Source organism: Chiloscyllium plagiosum, chromosome 2 (genome assembly GCF_004010195.1).
Source record: "Chiloscyllium plagiosum isolate BGI_BamShark_2017 chromosome 2, ASM401019v2, whole genome shotgun sequence".
In the NCBI taxonomy this organism is placed as follows: domain Eukaryota; kingdom Metazoa; phylum Chordata; class Chondrichthyes; order Orectolobiformes; family Hemiscylliidae; genus Chiloscyllium; species Chiloscyllium plagiosum.
The window spans coordinates 66,660,026-66,687,926 of record NC_057711.1 but is presented as its reverse complement, the minus strand read 5'-3'; the positions used below and the strand labels follow the sequence as shown (position 1 = coordinate 66,687,926).

Here is a 27,901-nt window from a genome sequence, read left to right as displayed (position 1 = left end):
ACAGATAATTATTAGGTGCTGAGAATCTTTTTTTAAAGAATGTACAGACAAAATGAGAAGCGTGGGTTAGAGTTTGAGATGATCTAGGGTCAGGTGACTGAAGGCTTTGTCTTTGGAATAAGTGGAAAGATTTAAAGAAGGGTTGAATGGTTTAGGGAAGAAAGGACGACTAGAGGAAATTGTAATGTTAGACTGGAGCAAGGTGAAGGCAGCATTTACTACAATGTGGCAGAGAGTCTCAGTGCAAATAAATGCTGCTTTTCCATACAATGTAGGACTTGTAAGCAAGACAAGAATTTATTATTCCTTCAAACTACCCTTAAAAAGCATGCAGTGACCGCTAGTTCTGACTACAGCTGCAGCCAAAAGAATATGTTTACCATAAAATGCCCACCTTTCTGTAAAAGTTACTTAGCTAGTCCCACTGCTCTGCTTTTTCCTGTAGCCCTCAAAGTTGGCCAGTTCAGTTTGAAATAATTGAATTAATTGCCACCACACTCTCAATTACAGCATTCTAAATCTTTAGGGGAGGAGACTGTTGAGTGGTATTATCACTGGGCTGTTAACCCAGAGATCTAGGTGACATCCTGGGTTCCACCCCACCATGGCAGATCGTGTAATTTGATTTCATTAAAATTCTGGAAGTACGAGTCTAAAGATGACCATGAATCCATTGTCAATTGTCAGAAAAACCCATCTCTCTCACTAACACCCTTCAGGGAAAGAAACTTCCAACCTTACCGGTCTGACTTTGATGTGTGTCTGGAGTCACATCAATGTGGCTTAATTTTAACTGCCTTCTGGGTAATTAGGGATGGGCAGTAAATGCTGGCCTAGTCAAAGATGCCCTCACCCGTGACTAAAGTTAAACACCAGTCCATAAAACAAACTTTTTCGTAATGCCACTATTGCTTTTTCTTTTGCCAATCATCTTTAATCTGTTTCCTTGGTGGTGTAGTGGACAGCAAAGGTTACTTCAGAGTATAGCAGGATCTTGATCAGATGAGCCAATAAGCCAAGGAGTAGCAGATGGATTAAATAAATGTGAGGTGCTGCATTTCTGAAAGGCAAATCAGGACAGGATTTGTACACTTAATGGTAAGGTTCTGGGAAGTGTTGCTGAACAAGGATCCTGGAGTGCAAGTTCATATTCCTTGAAAGTGGAGTTGCAGTTAGATAGAATAGTGAAGGGGGCATTTGGTATGCTTGCCTTTTTTGGTCAGAGCATGGAGTACAAGAGTTGGGAGGTCATATTACAGCTGTACAGGACATTGGTTAGGCCACTTTTGGAATAATGCGTGCAGTTCTAGTCTCCCTGTCATAGGGGGATGTTGTGAAACTTGAAAGGGTTCAAAACAGATTTACAAGTATGTTGCCAGAGTTGGACGATTTGAGCTATGGGAAGAGGTTGAACAGGCTGGGACTATTTTCCATGGAGATGTCCGAAGCTGGGGGGAGTGAACTTATAGAGGTTTACAAAATCATTTCAGGCATGGATTGGGTAAATAGACAAGGTCTTTTTCCCTGGGATGAAGGAGTCCAAAACTAGAAGCATAGGTTTAACATGAGGGGAGAGAAAACTTAAAATGGACCTCAGGGATAACTTTTTCACGGAAGGTGGTACGTGTATGAAAATAGTTGATTGAGGAAGTGGTGGAGGCTCGTACAATTACATCATTTAAAGGGATGGGTATATGAATAGGAAGGGTTTAGGGGAATAGGAGCCAATGGCAAATGGGACTAGATTTATTTCTGATATAGACAAGTTGGACAGAAGCATCTGTTTGCATGCGATAGATCTTTCTGATTCTATGGCCCTTGTCAATGCAAACAGTTTCTCCCTGTATTCTCTGTCCAGACTCAACGCTCAAGTTGAGGTCAAAGAAGTGTTTGATGCATTTTAATCACATCCTTCAATGCTTTTATACTCTGAATGTTTCTATTTTGAAAGCCCAAGATCTACATGCCACATTAACCACTTTCACAACTGTTCCTGCCACCTCCAATAACTTATGCACATGTACACCCGCATGCCTTCGTTCCATATCCCTTTTAGAATTGCATGTTTTACTTTATATTTCCTTTCTTCATTCTTTCAAAATGTAATACTTCATTCTTCTCAGTATTAAACTTAACTGCCATGTGTCCATCAAATCTACCAAATCATTTAAGCTCTCTTTAAATCCGTAACTAACCTCCTCAGAGTTCATAATAGTACCCACTTTGGTTAAATCTGCAAAGTTTGAAATGCTCAAGCCCAGATCAATAATATCAACAAAAGGAAATGAGTGGCCATAATCATGGCCCACGGAGGCCCCACTGCATGTCTTCTTCCAGTTCTGCAACCAATTTCCTATTTATTAAACCACTGGGTTTTATATCCCAGGTTTCAATGTAGTTCTCAAACCTGTTTTGTTCCACTTGGAAGGTTTTGTGGAAGTTCATGTAATATCAATCATAATACCATTCAAAAATAAAATCAACATTCCTAACTATAATTTACCATGAACAAATCTGAGAAATACTTTGGGAAAAGAATAGAAAATTGAAGTTTTTTTTGACTAAAGACAATCTTGAGCATAATTCTTCAACTTGTTTTGTCTGTCAGTTGGTATGGCTGTTCTCTATGAGGGAACATGCTCTTCATCAGTTGCCAAAATAATTTTTAGCTTTTTCAATATGCCAGAGAAGCATATTTTAAACTGCAATGATAAATAGCAACCTTACCAGATACTAAGAAAATCACAGAATTGCAAGTGTAAAAATTTTTTAGGATAAAAGAAAAACCCATACCTGTTTAATGCAACTCACTGGCACATCATGTATAACAAAATGTATATATTTCAAAATACATGATATGGTGGGTACTATTCCCTTGACCACTAATTTCATGTGTGGTCTCCCCAGGTACTTAACCTGTAAGTTTATTTGAAATCAGTTTTTTTTTAAAAATACAGACTCAGCGAGTGATTAGTCAAATTATGTTGAACTTAATGCTGACCTTGTATTGCAGTAGAACTGTGTAGCCTGGGGAGAACACTACAGCCAGAGATGGTTATTAACAATTGAGCTGTACCTTGTTGACGCTAGGTTCCTCCATCATAGAATTTCTGTTTGTTTCTTTGGAGGTATCTACTGACTACATCAAGAACAGCCACAAGACAAATTGTTTTAAAAAAAATGAATTAAGCACGGATTAGAAAATATTACTCAAGTTGAAACTTTCTGATTTAGGCCCGAAAATGATCGCAGATATTTAACAACAGACATTTTGTATAGATATTGCACCATTTACTGTTTCTACATGAAAGTCTTAAAGTCAGAGCACGAAAACAAACCCTTTGGTCCAACTCGTCCATGCTGACCAGACATCCCAATCTGACCTAATCCCATTTGCCAGTATTTGGCCCATACTCTTCTACCTGGTCCTTCCATGACAACAGTAAAGCAAGTACATGAGCACGTCTACTTGCTCAGAAGGCGAGGGAAATACAGCATGTCCACAATGACTCTTACCAGTTTTTATAGATGCATCATTAATAGCATCTTATCGGTTGCATCACAGATTGGTGTGGCAACTGCTCTGCTCAAGATCACAAGAATTTACAGAAAGTTGTGAACACAACCCGGTTCATCACACAAATTAGCCTTCCTACCACGAAGTCCACACTTCGTGCTCCCTCAGGAAAATAGCCAACATAATCAAATACTCCTCCCATCTGTCATACCCTCTTCCATTAATCAGAAGATACAGAAGTTTGAAAGCATGTATAACAGATTCAAGAACACCTTTTCCCTGTTGTTATCAGGCTTACAAACCCCTATTAGACTATTGAATTAAAACATAGCACACAATCTTACTGATAAAACTTGACTGGCCATTTCTACCTTTTTTCCCAAAAGAATTATGTTAGACATTTGGGACAAGTGTTTCAATCTTTTAAAATCAGCCTAAATAAATTGTTTTAAAATCCAAGAAACATTTAAAATCAATATAAGCATCAAGTGAGCATTAGAACATTTAGGAGTTATAAGACAATGCAACTATAAAATAGCAGGGGAAAACCATATACAAAGGAACCTTGATTATCTGAATATCGATTATCCGAATTTTGGATTAACAGAAGATGATCTCAAGGTCCTGATAGAAACATTACATCAAAGAGATGTTTCCAACTCCGATTGCGCCTTTTGTTTACAAAGATTCAAAGTGGACTCAGCTTACTGAAATGCTGCCCCAAACATCGATGGGAGCCCAGGCACGGTCTCTAAATGGCTGACCACTCGCCATCTCTTTCTCTCTCTCTCCCTCTCCCTACACTTTCCCTGGAGTTCTACACAGAGTACCCTAAATCCCCCCTTCCCCAGATAATCTTTCCAACATTGTCAGGAGGGCAAAGGTGGAACTTGTTAAAATGTTGCAGGAAAAGTGTGTGTGTGACTGTGCGCGTGTACGAGGCTGCATGCATGTGCATGTGCGCGCGTGCGTGCTGTATTTTGAGACTCACCCCCCCCCCCCCAACGGCAGCAGCAGTCCTGCTGTTGATGTCCAGTCCAGCTGCGTGGCGTGGGGGGGGATTAAATGAGGTATGGAGTTGGACAAGATTGGGGGTGTGGGTGGAGTTGGATGGGGTAGGGGGCAGGGTGCTGGATGGGGTTGGGGGGGCACACGGGGCGGACTGGGAGTGGGGGCTTGTGCGCAGCTGCCTAGTCTCTTGAACTGGGAGCAAACGTAGCAAGAGCTGTGTCAATCCCATTGAACTGATGGGGGGGCAGGTGGGATGTGGGAGGCTTCAGCAATGCTGCAGGTACCTTACATACATGTGTATGTCTCTGCTCAGAAACAAACTCTGAGACAGAGAGAAGGATCAAGACAGGCAGAGCGAGGAAAAAGGCAATGTCAGAAAACTCGGAGGCCCAGAGGGGAGGCATTGAATCAATTAACCAAATAATCAATGATCCAAAAAAAATGCTGCCCACCCATCTCGTTTGGATAATCGAGGTTCCTCTTTAGTCTGTCAAGTTGTCTCCACCATTTTATGTGACCACAGCAGATTTTGGACATCGACTCCCCTTGCTGCCTTTTCCCTATATTCCTCAATTCCGGGAGACACCAAATACCTGTCTAACACAGTTTTAAATATACAGAGGAACCTTGATTATCCGATAATTGATTATCTGGCAAGATTGCAAGGTCCCGATACTTGACTAAACGGTGTTATCCAGCTTTCGATTATCCAGCATTCAATTAACCAAATGAAACACTTCCTGCCCGTGTCTTTCAGATAGTCAAGGCTCTTCTGTATTCAGTGGTGGCACATCCACAACCCTCTGCAATGGGAAATTCCAAAGTGTCATATTCCTTTAAATCAAGTAACTTATCCTCATCTTGAGTGATTGGTCCCTTATCCCAAAAGTACTGCTCTCTTGTTACAGATTTCCCAGTCAGTGGAAAAAAAGTCTCAGCAATAAATCTGCACAGTCACCTCATCAAAGGAATATTTCAATGAGATCATTTTTCATTCTTCTCTAGAAAATACTCAGTAACCACTTAGTCAGCAATTCAAGAACTAGAACTGAAGAAGTTTGTTCCTTTAAATTTAAAAGGGTATAGCAAACTATGAGAAAGAATGTAGGTGATATACCATCTAGTGGAGTTGACAGATATATGGTAATTAAGGTTCAAATTAGATAAAGGTGTGCAAAATACTTTGGGAAAAGAATAGAAAATAAATGCCATAAATCGTACGATTTTCAATGGAATTGAAAATCAAAAGGTTTAGGTCAATTTAAGTCTTTCAAAAACAGGTAGGAAAATGGAAGCACAGAAAAGGGTCACCGGACCCAAAATTTGATTTCTCCTCACAGATGCTGCCAGACCTGCTGATCCAACTTCTGCTTTTGTTTCTGAGTTACAGCATCCACAGTTCTTTGATTTTTTAAATGGAAAATTATTATTGGCTTTATATTTAGTGGTACTGAATACAAAAAGCAATAATCAAATATTAGTTGCAATATAGTCAGAATGCTCATTGCAGTCTCACAGACTAAACGATGGATGGGATACTGGAACTGCAACAATAATTTACTAAAATGTTGCAGAGGATGAAAGATTAATTGCAAATGGCACCTGATGTGTGGGGGGGTTTGGGCTGAAGGGGATTGACTACCTTTAGCTTCGCAGAGGAAGGCCGCGAGGAGAAGATTCATGAATGGTTGAATCTAGAGGTGATAAAAGATAGGGATGAAAATTTTGTTAACACGGGTTGAAAGAGGATGAAGGCAAGGCAATGTTAAGAAAAAAGCAAGTACACTGCTGGAAAGACTAAGGGAGCGGAAATTCAGCTCATGTGAAAGTGAGGGTTGAGAACAATTTGAGAAATGGAAAAGCAATCAGGAAAAAAAAAGGTACAAGGTCTGTGGTGAGGTCAACCAAAATGGCTTCATTCTTACCAATGCACAGTCGTTAAGATCTTGTGTCTCATCCAATTTACATGCAGAAGGATTATGAGATAAGTTTCAGTGCTGGCAGAACACAAATGGAAACTGATCCATGACTGCATCTGAAACTGTCTCCACGATAGTTTTATTGACCTACCCTTCTCCATCAGCAAAATGATAAAATGAACTGCAATCGCATCAAATGGCTTTGACTTACCAATAACCTGTTCACTGATACTTAATTTGGGTTCCACCAGCATCACCCTACTCCTGTGCTTCATTACAGCTTTGGTCCAAATATGGACACAATAGAATTCAGAGATGAAGTAGAAGTGTGATTATCCTTGATTTCAAGGCAGCATGACTGATTGTGACATCAAGGAAACGGAGTACAACTGAACTCAATAATAATCAGGAGAAATGTTACAATGGTTGGATTCATACCTAGCTCAAAGGACGATAGTTGTTCTGAAGAAGGGTCACTGGAGCAAAACTCTAACTCTCTTTCCTCTCCACAGAAGCTGCTTGATATGAATTTCTCCAGAAATTTCTCTTTTTGTTGTGGGCAACAGTTGTGTTTATTGGAAGTCAATTACCTCAGTCAGGACAATACTGCTCTTCCTCACAGCATTATTAACCCACTTTATTACTTTGTTAATAACTTTTCCACATCAAAAGGTCAGGAGTCCAGATGTCAATGATTACACAGCCGAACAAACTTCACTTGAATTTTGATGGGATTGCTATTGCTGAATCATCTGTCAGCACGCTGGTAGTCACCTTGACAAATGTAGGTTGACCAGCTATATAGACACAGTGGCTACAAAGCAGCCCTAAAGACAGGTATACTATGAGTAATAGTTTAGTTTCTGACTTTCTAAAGCCTGTTGACAAAGCATAAATCAGAAGTGTGATGAAATACTTCTTGGGTGAGTTCAGTTCTAAAAGAACTCAGATGTTCAGCATTATCCAGACAAAACCTTCTCATTTATTAGCACATGATCCACCACCCTCAGTACTTACAGACTGGTGTGCTGGTGCCTTATGTACCACCTACAATAGGCACTGTACTAACTTGCCAAATCTTGTTTGGCAGCAATTTCCAAACCAGTGACCTCTATCACTAGAAGAACAAAGACACAGTTGGCACCATCACACAGCATCCTGACTTGTAAATACATTGTTCTTTTATCACTCTACCTACAGCACTGAGAGAGTGCTCATGCCACAATGCAGCATTTCACAAAGCAGTGAATGGAAATTAATGGTGGCTTTTCCAGTGATGTTCAGGCCCTGCCAATGGGGAAAATTTTAAAATAGCTGAATTAAATACCTCCGCTGCAATGGTCAGATTTATATTACTGTCTCTGGATTATTAATCCAGGCTTCTGGTTTACCAATCAAGTAACAAAGCCTCGAAACTACTGCACCTGATTTCTTAACTCCAAAAGGTTTAGTGGTTGGTTAGTATTAGAATTATACAAGCAAATAAAAACAAAACCGATACAGGAGGCACAGATAGATACATAAACACAAATAAAGACACCAACTTGCTTTGCAACAGCTTAACTTCAAAATAAGTAATGAGAACTTCACACGTGCCCTGAAAAATTTGCATGTAAACTATTTTCTTTCAACTTGTTTTGATGCATCATTATTTTCAATTTATTTCAAGCATTTCACAATACTAGTAATGCTTAATTAGTAGAATTCATCTAATGTAAGTCATTATAGAGTTGGTTAATTCCTGACAATACTCCTTCAACATCTTTAAAAGGATAACACTGACACATGACTGCTTAACCATGAGCAAACACCTTGATTTCTCATCTTATGGTGAGGTCACTGATGAAGCAGCTACAAATGACTGGGGGTGGGGCACTACTTCGGAGCCAGAGTGGGCTCTTGTGGTACAGTGCTGTTCCTGCCTTTGGGTCAAGAGGCATGGGCTCACGAGCCACCTGCTCCAGGGACAGGTATCAAACGTCTCTGAACAAGTACACCCTGTGGCAGAGATGATTGACCAACAACCAAACCATCTTCCATCGGGTTAGGTATGGCTTAGACCAGTGGGGATGTTTACTGTCTCCTGAAGACTCCAGTTTTGCTAGAGTACCTTAATGTCACAATCAAACAGTCACACTCACTTCACATATGAAGTTCAGATTTCTTTTACAACTACTTGTAAAACTTACCAAACTGCATGTTTCTGCAGAAAAGATGCAACTTTATTTTAACATACTATTCAACCATTCACAATTTGTAGAGGTTACATGGAAAGAAAATGTTATAATAACAGCATATAGTTGAACATGATGAATTAAATTCCAAAATCGTAGTTTCAATACTACACACCTCATTGTGACATCTCTGTTTTGTGAAAATATTTCGAATGAAAATCTCTTGTACTTCTTCCTGTTTCACAAGATATTGCCAAAGTCTTTTAACAGGAAGAGCGGTGTGGTGTTTTGACCTGTCAAGAAAAAGCAATTTCGATGTTGTAAGCCTTTGAATTTTAATAGATAGTTTTCACACAATTACATAATAAAACCAAAATTGCACTTAACCTTTTTCACTCAAAATTCCCAAACAAAACTATAAATGACAGTGTCCACATTTCATTATACTACATTTTTAATACCATAGAAAGCCATAGCAAAGCTGGTATAATAGGTTTTCTGTTGGTTGTTTGCTATACCAATGAAAAACTAATGTCATTACCTTATTCTCTCCTCCTTGCTCTATATCTGAATATTTTAATAGGTAGTATTCACTTAAATGACACAATACTTACTGTCTCAACCAGTTACTTTATCACCAAAGTTGCCAAATATAACTTGTCTTTGACAAAGCTGATTGACTATCCTTAATTACACGTAAGCATTTCATCTTGAATTAGAGATTCTATAAGTTTAGCCACAACACACATTAAGTTGAATATTCTATAGCAAAGATTATTAGGCAATTGCATTAAATAATTAACTTTCCACTCCCTAGCACAACTTGAAGGCCTCAAGAGAACTCCAATGTCATGGTCAGTACTTCTAATATCCCCTCTTTTCAACATCAACGTCTTTCCCATCACAGCTTACTGATTTCATCTTTTATTTGTCAGAACCAATTAATCAGAAAGCCTTCTGACAGTGCATCATTGATTCTTCAATAGAGATGTACAGCATGGAAACAGACCCTTCGGTCCAACCCGTCCATGTTGACCAGATATCCCAACCCAAACTAGTCCCACCTGCCAGCACCTGGCCCATATCCCTCCAAACCCTTCCTATTCATATACCCATCCAAATGCTTTTTAAATGTTGCAATTGTACCAGCCTCCACCACTTCCTCTGGCAGCTCATTCCATACACGTACCACCCTCTGTGTGAAACAGTTACTCCTTAGGTCTCTTTTATATCTTTCCTCTCTCATCCTCGACCTATGCCCCTAGTTCTGCACTCCCCCACCCCAGGGAAAAATTTTTGTCTATTTATCCTATCCATGCCCCTCATGATTTTATAAATGTTTATAAGGTCACCCCTCAGCCTCTGACACTCCAGGGAAAACAGCTTCAGCTTATTCAATCTCTCCCTATAACTCAAACCCTCCAACCCTGGCAACATCCTTGTAGATCTTTTCTGAACACTTTCTAGATGCCCACCTATTTTGAACATTGTGTTTTTCCCCCCTGTCACCCAGACAGCTCTCCACTGCACCACCTTCATTCCCCGCTCCACTGCTCTAAACCCCTCCCCCCTCCCAGGGCAATAAAGACAGAGAGTTGAAACTTTATTGCTGGAACAGCACAGCAGGTCAGGCAGCATCCAGGGAACAGGAGATTCGACGTTTCGGGCACAGGCCCTTCTTCAGGAATGAGCAGAGAGTGTTCAGCAGGAGAAGATAAAAGGTAGGGAGGAGGGACTTGGAGGAGGGGCGTGGGAAATGTGATAGGTGGAAAGAGGTCAAGGTGAAGATGATAGGTCCCCCTGAGGTCTCTTTTATATCTTTCCTCTCTCACCCTAAACCTATGCCCCCTAGTTCTGGACTCCTCCACCCCAGGGAAAAGATTTTGTCTATTTATCCTATCCATGCCCGTCATGATTTTATAAAAGTCTATAAGGTCACCCCTCAGCCTCCGACACTCCAGGGAAAATAAGGTCACCCCTCAGCCTCCGACACTCCAGGGAAAACAGCTCCAGCTTATCCAATCTCTCCCTACAGCTCAAACCCTCCAACCCTGGCAACATCCTTGTAGATCTTTTCTGAACACTTTCTAGATGCCCACCTATTTTGAACATTGTGTTTTTCCCCCCTGTCACCCAGACAGCCCTCCACTGCACCACCTTCATTCCCCGCTCCTGCTGTGCTGTTCCAGCAATAAAGTTTCAACTTTGATCTCCAGCATCTGCAGACCTCACTTTCTCCAATAAAGACAGAGAGCCCACCCCCCCTTGTCCTCACCTACCACTCCACCAGTTTCTGCATCCAATATATCATCGTTAAACACAACTAGACCCCATCACCAAGAACATCTTCCCCTCCCCACCCCTCTCTGCCTTCCACAAGGACCGTTCCCTTTGACAGTCCTTGGTTTGCACCACTCTCCCCACCGAGCCCCCTGATTCCCACAATCCCTTCCCCTGCAACTGGAAAAGATGCAAAACCTGCCAGCGCACCACTCCCCTCACCTCCATCCAGGGCCCCAAACAGTCCTTCCAGGTGAGACAGAGGTTCACCTGCCTCTCCTCCAATCTAGTTTACCTTTTGAGTTTTATACAGATCCTACCCATGTTCTAATTGCTGATGCCTAATTATTTGTTTGTTCAGTATACCCTTTCACCGACAGTCAACCAGCATATCTTTCCTTAACAGACAAAATAATTAGATATGGAAATGTGTTGCTGGAAAAGCGCATGAAGAAATGGGCAGGAAAGCTTCTTCAGGATTCCTGAAGGGCTAATGCCCGAAACGTCGATTCTCCTGTTCCCTAGATGCTGCCTGACCTGCTGCACTTTTCCAGCAACACATTTCCATCTCTGATCTCCAGCATCTGCAGACCTCACTTTCTCCAGACAAAATAATTACCCAGATCTATAAAATGTCCCTGAATAAAGTTTTTTCCCTCTTTGACTTTGTACATTACATTTATTCTAGTCTACCCTGGGACAATTTAAATTATCTAATACTTTTGGCTTAATCCTCTTACTTGAATGGTGTATTGGTGGGCTCCAGCAATGCTTTATGAATGAGGAGAGCAGGACCTGAAGACATTGTGCCTTCACTGGCATGCATTGAGATGAAATCTTTAGGAGGGCCACCAAATAACTCAAGACGCCGAAGTAACACTTGTTCCCAGCGCTGAAGAGTTTTTAAAATTGCATGGCAGGAAGGAGAACAAACTGGGAGCTCTATAAGAGAAGAAAAGATGCTAAAACACTGGTGAAATAACAAATTTGCTTTATTAGAACTTAGCAAAGTGGAAGAAAAAAAGTTGCTAAAATGAATTGATTGGAAAGTCACTGCCTGAATGTTTCATCTCATCAAAATCTTCCACTTCTTTCCCACTAGGTTCAAGGATGAAAATGGTCCGAGCCAAAAACATTGGAAGATTAGTGGTCAAATACTGTGACAAGGAATCACGTAACGCTGACACAATTTACGATGTGTACTGAATGCAAATGCTTCCAGGCCACTTCAAGTAAGTGGAATTACTAGATTTGAAGCGAGTTCTCTCTTTACCTTCCATCACAATCAAGATTGTAAACCAATACATTTACTTACATTGACAGTGACCTCAATATTTCAGTATTTAATATAAGATGAAAATCAACTCAATAACTAAACATGACTTTGCTGAATTATGAACATGCAAAGCACAGGATGACAGCAGAGATTTGCAAACTACTTTCCAATAAATAGGCTGTATTAGCAATGCCTGCATCCTGTAAAAGAATATAAACAAAAAATACTTCTGAAAAATGACCAGAGAGTCCAGCAAAAAACAAAATAAGTGAAGGCAGCACTCAGTAGTGAGTGCATTTCTTTTGCCTTTCTGTGTTTGCATAGTTCTTCCTTAAGGCTGCCCTTAACTGTCTGATGCTCTGTAATTACAAAGCTGAACAAGATTACTTTATTCAGACCTTCCATCTCATTGGCACAGCTTCAAGCCAATCTGTACATTACCAGCTCTTCCAAAAAGTCTGCTCACATTTTCACAACTGTTACAACTTCCTCCAGTACAGTTTAAACAATTGGGTGACACTGTGGCTCAGAAGTTATTACTGCTGTCTCACAGCACCAGGGACACGGGCTTGATTCCTGCCTCGAGCGACTGTGTGGAGTTTGCACATTCTCCCCATGTCTGCATGGGTTTCCTCCAGGTACTCCAGTTTCCTCTCAATCCAAAGATGTGCAGGTTTGGTGATTTGGCCATGCTAAATTGCCCACAGTGGTCATGGATGTACAGGTTAATGTATTAGTCAGGAATAAATGTAGAGTAATAGGGTAGGGGAATGGATCTAGGTGGCTGTGGACTTACTGGGCCGAAGGACTTGTTTCGAGGCTGTAGGGATTCTATGAATTCACAACCTTAAGTAAAATTTATTTGCAGGAAAATAAATGTGCAGGGCAATGAGAATAGAGTGGGGCAATGGGACTGATTGAATTGTTCTGGAAACAGCTGACACAGACTCGATCAAACTAGTGGCCTCCTTCTGTCCTGCAATAACACAAACTGTGACATTATTATTAAAACTCTTCCTTTTAACCCATCCCTGACTATACATCTTTAATGAAAACTAATTAGAATGCGCTCAAGGAAGAGCTATCCCTATACAAAATTTCATTGAAATGTGTTTATCAGTTTTTGAGATACTGTCTACAGACAAAACAGCAGGTGTGAAATTACCGCCTCAGTGGCAATACAGCAGTAAGATCATTTTTGATATATAATTAGAGCTTGTGTATTATCAACATATAAATATGGTTTACATAGCATGAAAATCTGTGGTTTTAAAGTACTTCACAAAAGTATCATTATTTCACATATTCAAAGTTTCAGCCAAACTCTCCAAATATTCTCTGGTGATAGAAGAGTCATTGAAGCCTTTCCTTGTACTTAAATTGTAATCAACCCTTTTGATCCCATGAAAGAGAAGCATCTCTTCCCAACCCACCCCATTCAAATCCTAACCCTTTCTACACCCCACTCAGTCAGTATTTCGTCCTAAACCCCTTCTACACCACACACAGGCAGTTCTTCCTGCCAAGAAAATCTCCACTCAGAGATCCCTTTGTCCACAACTGTACTACCATAACCTACCGAACCACATCAAGAATTGGGCTTTGCTGCTCCTCCCTCTGAGAAACCTGCAGAGGCATTCCACCAAATGGTCAATATCAGTATACATTTTCTCAATGGAATGGAGTATAAAAAGGGAGGGCATCCCAAAAGTCTACAAAGCACTGGTCAGACCACAGATGTCAATCTCAACAGGCATCTGTGGTCAAGAATTCCATGAATTTACTGCCCTCAGAGGGGAGAAGTCCTCTTCATATTGGTCTTAAATGGGAATGTCCTTACTCTGAGATTAGGCCCTCTGGGCTTAGACACTCCACAAGTGGAGAAAAACTTCTGTGCATCTACTTGTGTCTAAGCCCAGAGGGCATAATCTCAGAGTAAGAAGATCCCCATTTAAGACCAATATGAAGAGGACTTCTCCCCTCTGAGGGCAGCAAATTTGTGGAATTCTTGACTACAGATGCCTGTTGAGATTGGATAATTTTTAATTATTAAGAGAAACAAGGGGATAAAGCAGAAAAGTGGCCATAATCTTAATGAATGCGAAGGAAAACAGACATGATCGAAGTAGAAGTGGGCCATTTGGTCTATGTCTTATGGTCTTACAGGATGTGACAGCAGCAAAGCCTATTCTCAGCCCCTTTAATGACAAAGGTTTTGCAAACTTTGAAATTCACTCCTCCTGGCTTCAGCCACAATGGAAACAGTGATGGCAGCACATGGTAGTCTGAAAAAAATTATAAAGGCTGAAATTTCTCATCTCTGTATACTTTAATCTCCCTTCTTAAATAAGAATTTTGAGCATCATAACCTGAGAAAACAAATGTGGGAAGAAAATTACATAAGGAAGGTAATTAATTACCTGATAGATCCAGCCCTGCCATTGGATAAAACTTCTTCAAATTATGAAGCACCAACTGTACCATAGCATATCGCATCAAGGACCAGCTAAACAACAGGAAACAAGATTGTTACAAAGCCACTGCACTCGATTCACAACAAATTTTCTTTTGCTAACTGCGATATGACAATGCCTGATATGACACACCAGTTAATAAGCTTGGAGGAATTTATCTTTCGATTTTACTCGTCCTGTTGCAAATGCAACCTTGAAGCAAAACTGGCAACAATCTGAACTAATTTTAATTGTAACATTGTCATGTAGCTTTAATTTTTCACACACAATTACATTACATCCATTGAAGTAATTTTGCATATTCTGTGAGCAATGCTAATACTTACGTAAAAACACACTTTTGCTACTCAGTACAGCAACAAACACTTTTAAGTCACACATTGTGAAAACAAAGTAGGGAGTAAGACCCCTTTATTCTATCACTTCAATAAAATTGGAAACACAGAAAGCTTTATCTTAAACCAGTTCTGTTCATACAGCTATTGTGGCAGCTTGTCACCAGGGCTGACAACATATAATTGGCATTCCTACACTGTGGACCCAATTTCACAATAATATAATAAGCATAATAAGCTGACCCAAACCGATGGGGCTATCATGAGTACGTATTTATCACCAGATTGTGTCCAATGAAAGAAAATCTAACGTGAAAAGTTGCAGTCATCAGAGAGTAGTTATCAAAGTCCTGTAGTTCCTCAGGGAAGCTTCCTATGTCAAAACCATTTTCAGCCAATTCAGCAGTTTTCTATGCATCATGAATAATAATGCTATCTTATGATCACACCCCCTCAATAATGCCTGATATAAGCTGTTCAATTTATACATTTTTAATATCATTCAGTATCATTTGAGTTAGTGACATACAAGTTCTGCGTGTCTCAAGTTAATTATTAGATCAAATATTTCTCCAACCATGATTTGTTTTTGTAAAACAGTTGGAGAGAGAGAGATTTCGGGAGCGCAAATAGATTTTGTCTACCATAGGAATTTTTACGACTTAGCAAGTTAGAACAATATGCAAGGTCTGTAGACATTGAGACTTCGTTTTCATAAGTTGAAACTTTATTGCTGGAACAGCACAGCAGGTCAGGCAGCATCCAGGGAACAGGAGGTTCGACGTTTCGGGCACAGGCCCTTCTTCAGGAATTCCTGAAGAAGGGCCTGTGCCCGAAACGTCGAATCTCCTGTTCCCTGGATGCTGCCTGACCTGCTGTGCTGTTCCAGCAATAAAGTTTCAACTTTGATCTCCAGCATCTGCAGACCTCACTTTCTCCTCTTAGTTTTCATAAGTGCTTGGATATCACTAAGACCTCCCCCCTCCAGCTTTCTTCATTTTGGGTAACTATGAAAACTTTTGATGAAAATGACTGCATTGCACCTGAGAAAGGAGAATTTAGACAAAACAGATTCTCAAGAGTAAACAGTTAATGATAGTCCCAAATCAGAAGTGTTGGGACAAAACCCTGAAGACATTACTCAAGGTATGGGAGGGGAAGTAGACCATTCAGCATATCGAGCTGCTCCACCATTCAATATTATGGCTGATCTGGAGAAAACAATCTTTGAGGCTATCCTGTCAAGCCCCTTGAGAATCTTCTATATTTCAATAAGGTATCTTCTCATCCTTCTAAGCTCCATTAAGTATAAGCCCAACCTATTCACTCTTTCCTCATAACAGAAACAAACAGTGCTGGAGAAACACAGTAGGTTTACCAGCAGCTATGGAGTGAGACAGTTTATTTTGCAATTCTAATCTGACTGTTCTTCAGAGCTGAAAGGACCTCGGAAATGGTGGTTTCTGTGCTGTTGACAGGAGGTAGGAGAAACAAGTGGAACAGACTGCGAGAGTGGCTAGAGTAAATGACAAAGGAAGAAAGACTGGTGGTGAAGCAGTTAATTGAGATAAAAGTGCAAAACGTAGTTTGGAGAGAAAATTAGCCAACTCTGCTTGGGGGTGTCAATGTGTGTGTGTGTGGGGGGGGGGGGGGGCGGGGGGTAAATGATGCAAGAAAAATGGTCCTGACCTTCCAGCCGTTTGCTATGCTAGAGTTACAGTGAAGTTCAAATCAAGGAGAGGAACACCTCATTTTTGACTGAAAACAATAAACAACTTCTAGGTCTCAATATTGAGTTCCACACTTGGATCTTTGCTGTCCATATTTATTACATTCCCCCCCACCCTCACCAACCACCTCCACTGGCATTTCAGCTCCTGGTTAATGTCTTGTTGGTGGCTTGTTAGAACAAGTTGAGGTCACACAATCCAAGGGCCAGTGATAGCAAGGAAACAAAACTGGGTGAGGCAGAAAATAGAACATAGCTGGGAATTGTGCATTTGTTTATGTGATGTGCATGTTTGCTGGAAAGGGCAGCATTGGCTGTCTATCCTTAACAGAAAATGAGAATGTGGTGCTGAATCACCATTTTTAATCTGCAGTCCACTTGGTGCAACCACATTGACAGTACTGATCTTGAGCTTGTGACAGTGAAGGAATGGCAATATAGTTCCAAGTCAGGTTGGTGCCTCATTTGGAAACGGCAACGTTTCCAGCACCTGCTATACCTGCTCTTCAAGAGATAAGGTTCTAGAAGGAGCTATTAAAGGATTTGATTTATTATTGTCACATGCACCGAGGTACAGTGAAAAGTTTTGTTTTGCATGCAGTACAAGCAGGTCATTCCACAGAAAGTGCATAAAGGTAATAGATCAGAATGAGTTTTACATTGATTTGGCTGCAGAGAAGGTGCACAGAGATCAATATTAAATTTAAAATGTTAAAAAGTCCATTCAGAAGACTAAGCAGGGATTTCTTGGGGAGCCTTGGCAAGTTTATGGAAGGCACATATGTTGTATACTCATGAGAATGAAAGGTTAAAGTGATCAATAGGGTGTCAATCAAGTGGAATGCTATGCCTTAGATACAGTTGAGCTGCTGTGAAGCTGCTTTCATCCAGATAAGGAGAGAATGTTGGGTGAAAATTAAAGCATAAATGTCACTTTAAGAAGTTAATACAAACCAAACTCTTACCTGAACGAGTTAGAATTTGAATGCTCCTGAAGCTGTGTGCCTGAAGCAAAAACATCTTCCTCATCATCACTGTCCTGACTTTCTTCTGAATCATACTCAAATTTGCTCTGTACTGCAGGAATGAAGGGCTGGAGAAAGGAACATGTGTTTATGACATCCGTCAACTATTGATAAGAACTTTAATTCTAGATACTATTAAACTATTAATGATTTCTTGTCGAAAAGTCTCAATTTTCAGCAAGCATTTCTTCTTGATGAACTGTGAAGTCAATTTATTATGCTTTTTATTTATAAACAGCAGATGATTAGGAGGAACAAAAGGCATAATATCACAGTTGCTGGAGATCTGAAATAAATATCAAAAATACACACACTGTGCCTTGAGGTAATTACTGCAGTCCTTTTTTGTGCCAGGAGTAGGGGCGGCATTAAGTTATAAAAGGAAACATTAGAACATGGATTTCCAAACTCAACATCGGTCTTTATTCTTTAAGTTACCTGTGGCCGTCAGGTTTTACGACCTGCAGCACATGGCTTTTTGGTGTCAGGGCAATAAGGGATGAGCCATAAACATAGGCCTATCTAGCAGCCCCACATCCTATAAATTAACCATTTTTAGTTAGCATCAGTAGAGTTTACTACATAGTTTATTTGGCCTCGAAAAAAAAACACCTCTTTTAGCTCAAAAGCAGTGGCACAAGTCAAAAATTTAGCACCTTCAAATGCAGGGTTTGGCAGGATAGGAAAATCCGACTATGGTTTAAAAAAGGAATCACTTAAAATGAGGGTTTTCCATCTCTAAAATATTTAAATAATCAACCTGCCTTCTGAGAGTGGATTGACTGCTCACTGCTCGTCTTGACCTTATTTAAGATCAAAGAGGACAAGTGGAGATCCTATGTTATGGAAATTAGATGTTGCTTTCCAGCCTAAATCTATTATTCCCTTTGTTCATCATTCTATTTCCAAATATCCACTAAATCCTGGGCATGTATCAGATCGGTCTAACGATAATTAGATTAGTTTGGATGCAAAGTTAGCAGAAACAATTAGGTGAAAGACTTCTATAGATGTCTTTGAAGCTTGAACATTTGAGTATTAGATAGAATAAAGAGACCCATGTCAGCCAGCAAGCTTACAAAAACAAAGTGACTAGTACAAAGAGTAATGTGAAAAATAGTTTTAAATTACTTCAGCAATACCTAATGTGGGGAAAATAGTTTCAGTAATGTAGTCGCTGGATTGACAATTCAGATTCCCAGGTTAATATTCAGGGAACGTGGGCCTGAATTTCGCAATGATAAATTTCACAAATGGTAAATAGCAAAATTTGAATTCAATATAAAAATGTGGAACAGACAGCTAGCTTAATGGTGATTTTTCTCTGTTGTCAATTGTTGTAAAATCTCATCTGGTTCACTAATGCCCTTTAAGGAAGAAAGCAGGTCATCCTTACCAGGTCTTGATCTACATGCAACTTCAGCACCATAGCCATGTATTTGTTCATTAGCTGCTTTCTGAAACAGCCTATCAAGCCATTCAGTTCAAGATGAATTAGGAATGGGCAATAAATGCTGGTCCAACCAGCAACATCCACATCCCATAAGCAAATTAATAAAATCTAATGACGACATGAAATAGACAGATTCCCAATATCAATAATGTACATTCATCAAAAATTGATTTTTTCCACTGTTGATACTGTCAGTTTCTTGATGTTAACCTATAGGATTTGGAAGGCAAGTTTGCAAATACATCACACACAACACAAACAAGTATTAACTTTCCATGTGCTCTTCCACGGTTTCCAATTAACAATTGGAATTAATTTTGTTCCACCATGTGAAAAAAGTACCTTTGCTATAAAGTAATCCCAGATGCTGAGTTCAGGAGGGATGAACTTCTCTTTATAGACTGGAATCACCTGACTGACAACTGGAAGAGAAGTACTGTATGAGGGTGCTTCTCTGTTTGTTGCTTTTGAGCCTGTGCCCTTGAAAGAGTTATGATGCTCATCAGGAGTACGACCTTCTGTAAACGAAATAGAGAGGGAGTAATTTGCCATTTGTTCACTGATTTGTTGTGGTTATATGCTTAATGAATCTTAAAAATCATAATAATACAATTTTACTTTTTCTTCTACTTAAAAAATGAAAGAATAAACAGCACTTCAATTCTAATATTAGCAGTGAATGTTAGCATAGCTGCTTTGGCATTCTGAATAAATGAGCCTGTTTTAAATGAAAATATACAAGGCAACGCAATCCTGTAACTTCAGTTAATTATTTCCGTGCATATATTTGGAACAGAGTACAATCATTCTGTAGTATAGATACATAAATAAAGATAAAATGGAACTTAAAAAAAAAAAAATCGGTGTGACAACTGCTTTGTCAGGAATATTTCATTTCTTGTAACATGTTAGTCAGGAAATCGGAAACTTAGTTCAAGTCTTTTTAAAAAGTAAAAGCTGATTTTTTAAAAACTGGTACATCCCAAACTCTCAACCTCTATTATTTTGAAGGATAAGGAAAGTCAATGATGGGAACCAGCTGCAAGCTCCCCTCAATGAAACACACCATCTTGACTTGGAATGACATCACTTTTGGGTCAAAGTCTGAGAGCTCCTTTCCTTACAGCATTGAGAGTGTATCAACAGTGGAGAGCAGCCATTCAAGAAGATGGCTCACCAACATTTTCTCAAGATGATTTAGCAACGGGTAATAATGGCTACCCTAGCTGGCAATGCTGACATGCTGTGATCAAATATAAAAATGACATACAAAATCCCACAGTAAATTGTACTCTGTCTAAACTTTAGTATAACAGCAATGCATAAAGAAATTGTCTGTGTATAAATAGCCCACCTATGCCTTCAACTGGGAACATATTTCCATTTCCACATGTCCATTTGGTACCTCAAACAGTATTGACAAGAGCAAGAGTAATTCATTTAAAACATTCAGAAATTACAAATATGTTAGGTTTTACATTGTATGCATGGTTGGAGCATGATTCATTGTTGTCACATTTACTGAGATAGTGAAAAGTGTTGTTTTGCATGCTGTACAGGCAGATCATATCATACAAAGTGCATCAGGATAACAGAATAAAATGCAGAATGCAGCCACAAAGACAGGACAGAGAGAGATCAACATTAACATTTGCGTTACCTGTTCACAAGTCTGATAACAGCAGGGAAGAAGCTGTTCTTGCATTTGTCCATACATGCATTCAAACGTTTACATATTCTTCCCAACGGAACTGGGTGCAAGAGTGTATAATCGAGGTGCGAAGGTTCTTCCATTATGTTAGTTGTTTTCCTGAGTCAGCACGAAGTACAGGTGGAGTCAATGGATGGAAGGCTGATTTGTATGATGGACTGGGTTGAGTTCATGACTCACTGTAAAGGAGTCTTGGGAACAGCAGTTGCCATACCATGCTGTCATGCAATCAGATAGGATGCTTTCCATCGTATACCTATAAAACTTGGAAACAGTCCTTGTGGACTTGCTGACTTCCATGACCTCTTGAGGAAGGAGGGACATTGTAGTACTTTTTGGCTGCCGCAATGAGTGGACCAGGACAGAGTGCTGGTGATCATTACTCCCAGGAACTTGATGCCCTTGACCATTTCCATCCCAGCATATTGATACAGACTATTTGTTTGCATTCACAATATTAGTTGCAGGTATTTATAGTAATTGTTTTTGGATAGTTAATTTTATTAGCTATAATGCAGAAATACTAGGCAGCCCAAGTATTTACTCACTAACCTCTACTATTTCAGTCTCAGATATATGGAAATGAGAAGTTCAAGCTTCAGCTCTGGATCAGGCAACTTTGCTATTGCTTCTATCTCTTAAGTACAGAAAAACATGAAGGATGTGGCAAAAAATATGAATCAAGAGAAACTTGAAATTTCCTTCCTTAGAAATCAAAATTTCTTTGAAGGCAGGTATTATGTAAGAAAAGTGGCAAATGCAACTCATAACTGTGTGTGGAACCATAGGAGAGATACTAAATTAGTAATTTGCATCAGTATTTACTGTAGAGACTGGTATTATCACTGGACTATTAATCCAGAGACCCTGATAATGTTTTGGGGATCTGGGTTCAAACCTTGTCAAGACAGATGGCGGAATTTTGATTCAATAAAACAAAATCAGGAATTAAGAGTCTAACGATGATCATGAATCCATTGTCGATTGCTGAAAAACCCCATCTGGTTCACATATGTCTTTGAGGGAAGGAAGCTGCCATTCTTACCTGGTCTGGCCTATATGCGATTCCAGACCCACAGCAATGTGGTTGATTCTCAACTGTCCTCTGGGCAATTAGCGATGGGAAACAAATGCTGTGCATGGGCAGTGATGCCCTCATCCCATGAATGATGAAAGAATAAAGATAAATGCCCGAGACCTGATCAGGTGCACCCTAGAACTTTGTGGGAAGCTAGCGAAGTGATTGAGAGGCCCCTTTTGGAGATCTTTATATCATTGACAGTCACAGACAAAGTGCTGGTAAACTGGAGGTTGGCTAAAGTAGTGCCATTATTTAAGAAAGGTGATAAGGAAAAGCCAGGGAACGATATTCCAGTGAGCCTGATATTCATGATGGGCAAGCTGTCGGTGGGGATTCTGAGGTACAGGGTTTATATCTACTTGGAAAGGCAAGGACTGATTAGAGATTGTTGATATGGTTCCATGCATGGGAAATCATGTTTTATTATTTCAAAAACTCCATTAAGTTAATGAAAAGAATTGATGAAGGCAAAGCTGTGGACGTGATCTACACGCACTTCAGAGTTGTTTTATAAACTAGTGTTTGGAAATGCAACTGCAAGTAACCGGACATCCATACCAGGCATAAGAAAATAACTACTTAGACAAGTAGTAATTGGAGAGTTGCAGATGATTTAGAACAAGGCTGTATACTGATGCAGCTTGCGCTGGCAATAAAAATTGATTGATCTATGGACTAGTGATCAGTTATCAATCACACATACATTTTTGCCTGCAAACTGTAAGATAGTTGCCAAGTTACCTGAGAACAAGTTAGAGAGGGTCAGATTTTCCCCAGTTAGTAGTCGTCTCTCTGACCTGACAGTGAAGCCTTGCTGTAAACCTGAAGTAAACCTGTTAATCTTTCTGGCAACAATTATTGTAAACTCTGTGTCTCTTCCCAGGCAGAGGAAGCAAAGAGAAAGAAGACTGAAGTAATGTGCTGGCCAGCAGAAGAATTGTCATCACAACAACTGTACTGGGAGAAAAGACCATTGAGCTGTATTTCTAGCTTTCCCTTGTCTATAACCTATTTTACCCTGGATATTTGTGTGTGTGTGTAAGGGGAGTTCATAAGAGAATTACAATTTAATTAATAGGATTATATGCTGATGACTTATAACTGTTTACCTGTAGCTAGAGTCAAATCACTTGCAATATATAGTGATTCTCATTCAGTCCAGGAACCTAACTAATGCTATTTGCCAATCTGCCTTTGAAAATCACAAAATGGGGAACTGCCCATCCTTGATAACAGTTTTAACTTCTGTGATGACTCTGGGAATAGCAAGGCTTGATTTCCAGTGTGAGTTTCAACAACAGATTGTATATGATTTGCATCATTACGTTTTAGGAGATTGGATTTTCATGTAGAGGTAAAATAGGTTTCTGGTTTCAGATTTGTGAAAGTAATGTTTTTTTTAAAACAAGGAGATCAGAAAGTAATTTAGAATGGTGAACTAACTATATGACTTCCAAGAAAGCACATAATTTAAGTTAAATGCCTTGATCAGATAACTGAAAAGTTAAATGATGTGTTAAAAATGTCAACCTTTATGAAATACAGAAAAATTGGCCAGTGACCACTTAGTTTGTGCTCAGTTCAGAAGAATCCTGGCAGAAGGACAGTCTAATAGTTGTGTGAAATTTACCAAACTTCAATTAGTTTGTGAAGTTACCAACATATAGAAACTTTCAGGCTGTCAGAAGGGGAAAGGACAGCAGATTATCAGAATTGGAAATAAGTCTCCAAGTCAAAAACTGGAGAGTGTCAGTTAAGAAAAAAGTTAAATTATTACCAACACCAGACTGGCACTGGTACCTTCAAAAGGAAAAAATATCAAAACTTTATTTCGGGTTAAGCTCTTTTCAAGCTGCCACACACACACACACACACACACACCTTTTGACAGTTTTTCTTTCAGTGCAATAAACTTGTGTTCCTTTGTCAAAGAATATTAGTAACTTTTAGTGAATGTTTCAGTCAGTAAAGTAGTTGCCATCTCCTACCAGACCACAGAGGTGCTCTTTGATTAGAGAGAAATGACTTGCGGAGTAGTTTAACCTGAGGGTCATCATACCTCTGACAATTGCAGAGTTGAGCAGGAGAGTCCTTCACGGTAGTCTCAGGTGGTGTGGGAATCGAACCCATGCTATTGGCAATTCTTGGCATTGCAGATCAGCCATCAAGTCAATTGAACTAACTAGCCCCTCAAGTACTGGCCATGACAGTAACTAACTCCAAACATCAGTGGTTAGCACTGCTGCCTCAGTGCCAGGGACCTCCGTTCAATTCCAACCTTGGGTAACTGTGTGGAGTTTGCACATTCTCCCTTGTCTCTATGGATTGCCTTTTGGTGCTGTGTTTTCCTCCCTCAGTCCAAAGATGTGCAGGTTAGGGCAGGCTAGATGGGGTTGGCATTGTAAAATGTGGAGTTAGAGGGATAGGGTGTGGGGGAAAGAGAACTGGGTCTAGGCAGGATGCTGTTTTGAGGGTCAGTGCAGACTCAATGGGTCAAATGGCTCATTTTCACACTGTAGGGATTCTAATTCCATGACTATGATTTATCAAGCTGGTTTCACTCTGGAATCTCAGTAGCCTAAGATTACGAAGAACTGGGATCGTAACGACATTCACTTTGAAGATAATTTCAAACCCACCATACTTCTGACACTCCGTTGACAACTAGACTGTGATCCCATTATTCCAAGTTGGATTTGAGTCCAGTACAAGATCAAAGTACAATATTTAAATACAGTGACATTAGTCTTCCATTTATATCATTTCCTAAGAAATATTCTATATAGGAATTTTAAAAAAATTATCTTTGACTATATACAGACTGAAAATGAAGCATAAAATGTTTCATAAAAATTAGAAAGGAGTGTTGTTTATGAAAGAATACAGTACAATTGTGTTTGACCCACTCCAAAACCCAATTCTTAAGCTGAAAGTTGATAACAAGCATCTTGAAATATCAACATTAAATGGTTAACACAGAATATTGGAGAAACTCAGCAGTTCTGGCAGCATCTGCGGAAAGAGTTACTTTGAGTCTTGTAGGAGTCTGCTTCCGAACTTTTCTGAATAGTCATATTGGATTTGCAACATTAACTGTTTCTCTCCACAGATGCTGCCAGAATTGCTGAGTTTCTCAGGCATTGTTCGTTTCAGAATTCTAGCACCAAAATATTTCTCTTTTATTCTAACACTAAATGTTTGTACCAGTTTGTGGCAAGATTTCAGATTTCAATCAGCATCTCTGTTCAAGGGTAGATCTATTAGTGGTGGCAAAAACGTAATGTCAATGGGCCAGGTTCTGAGGATGTAAGTTTAAGTTCCACAACAGCAGATGGCGAAATTGGAGTTCAATCAAAATGCAGAATTAAAGCCATATATGACCAGAGTTGATTATTTTGAAAATCCAAGTCTTCACTGATACCATTTACAGAAGGAATTCTTATCTGGTCTGACCTCCATGTGACCCAGAGCAATGCAGATGTCTCTAAGTTGTCCTCTGAGATGGCCAAGGAAGCCACTCAACAACTGCAGGACAATCAAGAGTGCACAATAGATGTTGGCTTAGCTAGCAGCACCAACATCCCACAATTGAATAAGAAAAATAATAATATTACAAAAACATCATGACAAATATTCATGGAAGCAGCTAACTTTTCAGAGTATTGAACAACTAGCTATTCTTTCCAAATAAGATACCAGACAACAATTTTAAGTTCTGACTGAAATTTCATTAGGACAATGGACTGCCATATTTCTGAATTTAATGCTGCTAAAATACAGTTTCAATATCTGTACAGCAATTTAAATTTAAATGCTGCAATGATTCAGCTGATTTACTGCAAAAAAAATTGAAGATTGCATGCACCAATTCCTCCATAAAAAACAAAATAAAGAACACTTATGCATGGACTTCAAATTAAGCACATCAAATGAAATTAAAAAGGTTTCTGACTGACTATTGAAAATTAATTTTACCATCTGAGCTTTCAGAATACTGTGCAAGGCCAAGATAACAAACCCAAATCATAAAATATACATTCACAGAATTTAATAATGTTAGCTAAAGAGTCAATCAGAAATAAGAAAAAAGAGCATAAACCTTTCATTTAAGTTTGCTATTACTCATCCTATACAATTAAAACTGGTCACTTCTTAACCTTGACGTCAACATTTGAGATTATAAAATCAAGAATTATTCAATATTTGCATGATAAAATGTTTTGAATTTAGAAGTTAAATATACTGAAGCCAAACGACCAGTGTACTTCAACAGTTTTGTCTCAAAATTAAGAAAGTATTGGGAACCACTGGAATGAGACAATGGCATCTCCTCACTGTACCTCATGATTTGCAGCATGCTCCTATTTCTTTATCACTGAAGTGCAAATAAAACACAATGGAACAATCCAATTACATTAGTAAGCTTAGCATCGCAGAATATGTTTTGATCTTTGTAAAATTTACGTGAAATATGCTGTTTCTCAAATTAACACTTCTATTTTAAACTATTAGATTTGTAAATTAAGATGTATTGGCTTTTCTGATAGCAGTTTATATTGCTTTAGCCTCTTACACACAATTTATCTGAAATAAAAATCAAATAATTTCTTTGGGTGCAGCAAAGTACTTGTACAATTAAGCTTTATTATGTATAGCATGCTTAATTCCTTCAGTTATTAATAGCTCATATATAGGTACAGTTAACTCAATGGGGTAGTAACGTCTTTCCTGTCAATCAATCTTTTTTTCACTTTCCTGACTACGTTGCAAATGTTCTATAATATTTATGCCATTGATTTTCAATTCAGTTTTCAAGAAAGGCCAGAAAGCTTATATTTAAAACAGCAAAAGCTATGAGAAAAATATTGGGCAATATGAAATACTAGCATTTAAAATGTGAAGCACTGAGGAACTTACAGTTAAAAAATATGCCTTATGATTAGGTGTAATCATAACTTGTTTGAAACTGATTTCAGTCAGCTCTATGAATTATAAAAATAATGGTTATGGCATAGGACTAGTAAACCCAAGGTCAATTTTAGTAAGGTATGAAGTAAATTCAATTACATCCACAAAAACTGTTCACTTTTGTTGAGGACCTAATTGGTTCGCTCATGATCTTAAGAGAAAGGAACTTGCCATACCTGTGGAGGAATCTAATCTGTACTCAGTGCAACATAAAGGCTAGGCAATAAATGCTGGCTATCAACATAGTGTGGACAAACAGAAGAAAAATAAGTATTACAAGACAACCTCCCACAGATCCATTTGATATATTCCAGTTGGATTGAAAATTTGAAAACAATTTGTAACCCTCAACAGAATTAAATAATGTAATCATCTTTCTATTACATAATGAAACATCGCATTTCATGTTGATTTTATAATTGAAAGCAAGAGTAATCATTGCACTAACGTAAATATATGATTTTTTTGAAAAACTTATTTTGTGTTAAAAATTCTGAAATATTCTATTCCAACGGATGTTGAAAACCATTCAACAGTTCACGAAGGTAAAGTTCTGCCGGAATGTTTGTAGCAAATTTAGTTTACAAGAAAAAAATCTGGCTGCTCTATTAAAGCTCCAAACTAAAGACTTAGTGTTCATCTTAGTTGAAGCGTACAATAAATAAAACATAAAAAAGCATTAGAAATTCAACTATCATGCGCACGTACTGTCTAAAGCAATGCATTGCGAAAGCAGTAATAAATCAAAAATATGATAACAATCATTACTTTGTAATGGCTTCATATGTAAAGGCTAAAGCAAATATTCTAGTCCTAGTAGTCTTGCCTGCTGCACTTGCAGAACGCGCAGGATTGAAGACTGCAAGAGCTTTTGAAAACCCCACACAATCCACGGAGTACATTACTATCTGCTGTTGACTATGCTCAGGTAACCACCTTCCTGTCAAA

At 39.0% G+C, this 27,901-nt stretch overlaps 1 protein-coding gene across 5 annotated transcripts in view; it reads right to left on the bottom strand.

Annotated features, from left to right (window-relative positions):
• Positions 1 to 27,901, bottom strand: part of LOC122560620 (dmX-like protein 1) — a 236,632-nt gene that overhangs the window by 40,567 nt on the left and 168,164 nt on the right. For 3 of the 5 annotated variants that reach the window (XM_043711440.1, XM_043711450.1, XM_043711469.1), the window contains 6 exons: positions 27,780 to 27,893; positions 19,536 to 19,711; positions 17,681 to 17,808; positions 14,598 to 14,683; positions 11,642 to 11,843; positions 8,797 to 8,914 (listed from right to left, as the gene is read on the bottom strand). In XM_043711440.1, coding sequence (XP_043567375.1) covers positions 8,797 to 8,914; positions 11,642 to 11,843; positions 14,598 to 14,683; positions 17,681 to 17,808; positions 19,536 to 19,711; positions 27,780 to 27,893 — 824 coding nt within the window. Of the gene's footprint in view, positions 1 to 3,076; positions 3,140 to 8,796; positions 8,915 to 11,641; positions 11,844 to 14,597; positions 14,684 to 17,680; positions 17,809 to 19,535; positions 19,712 to 27,779; positions 27,894 to 27,901 lie in introns of all 5 variants that reach the window. The other 2 variants (XM_043711479.1, XM_043711459.1) reach the window with 2 other exon arrangements.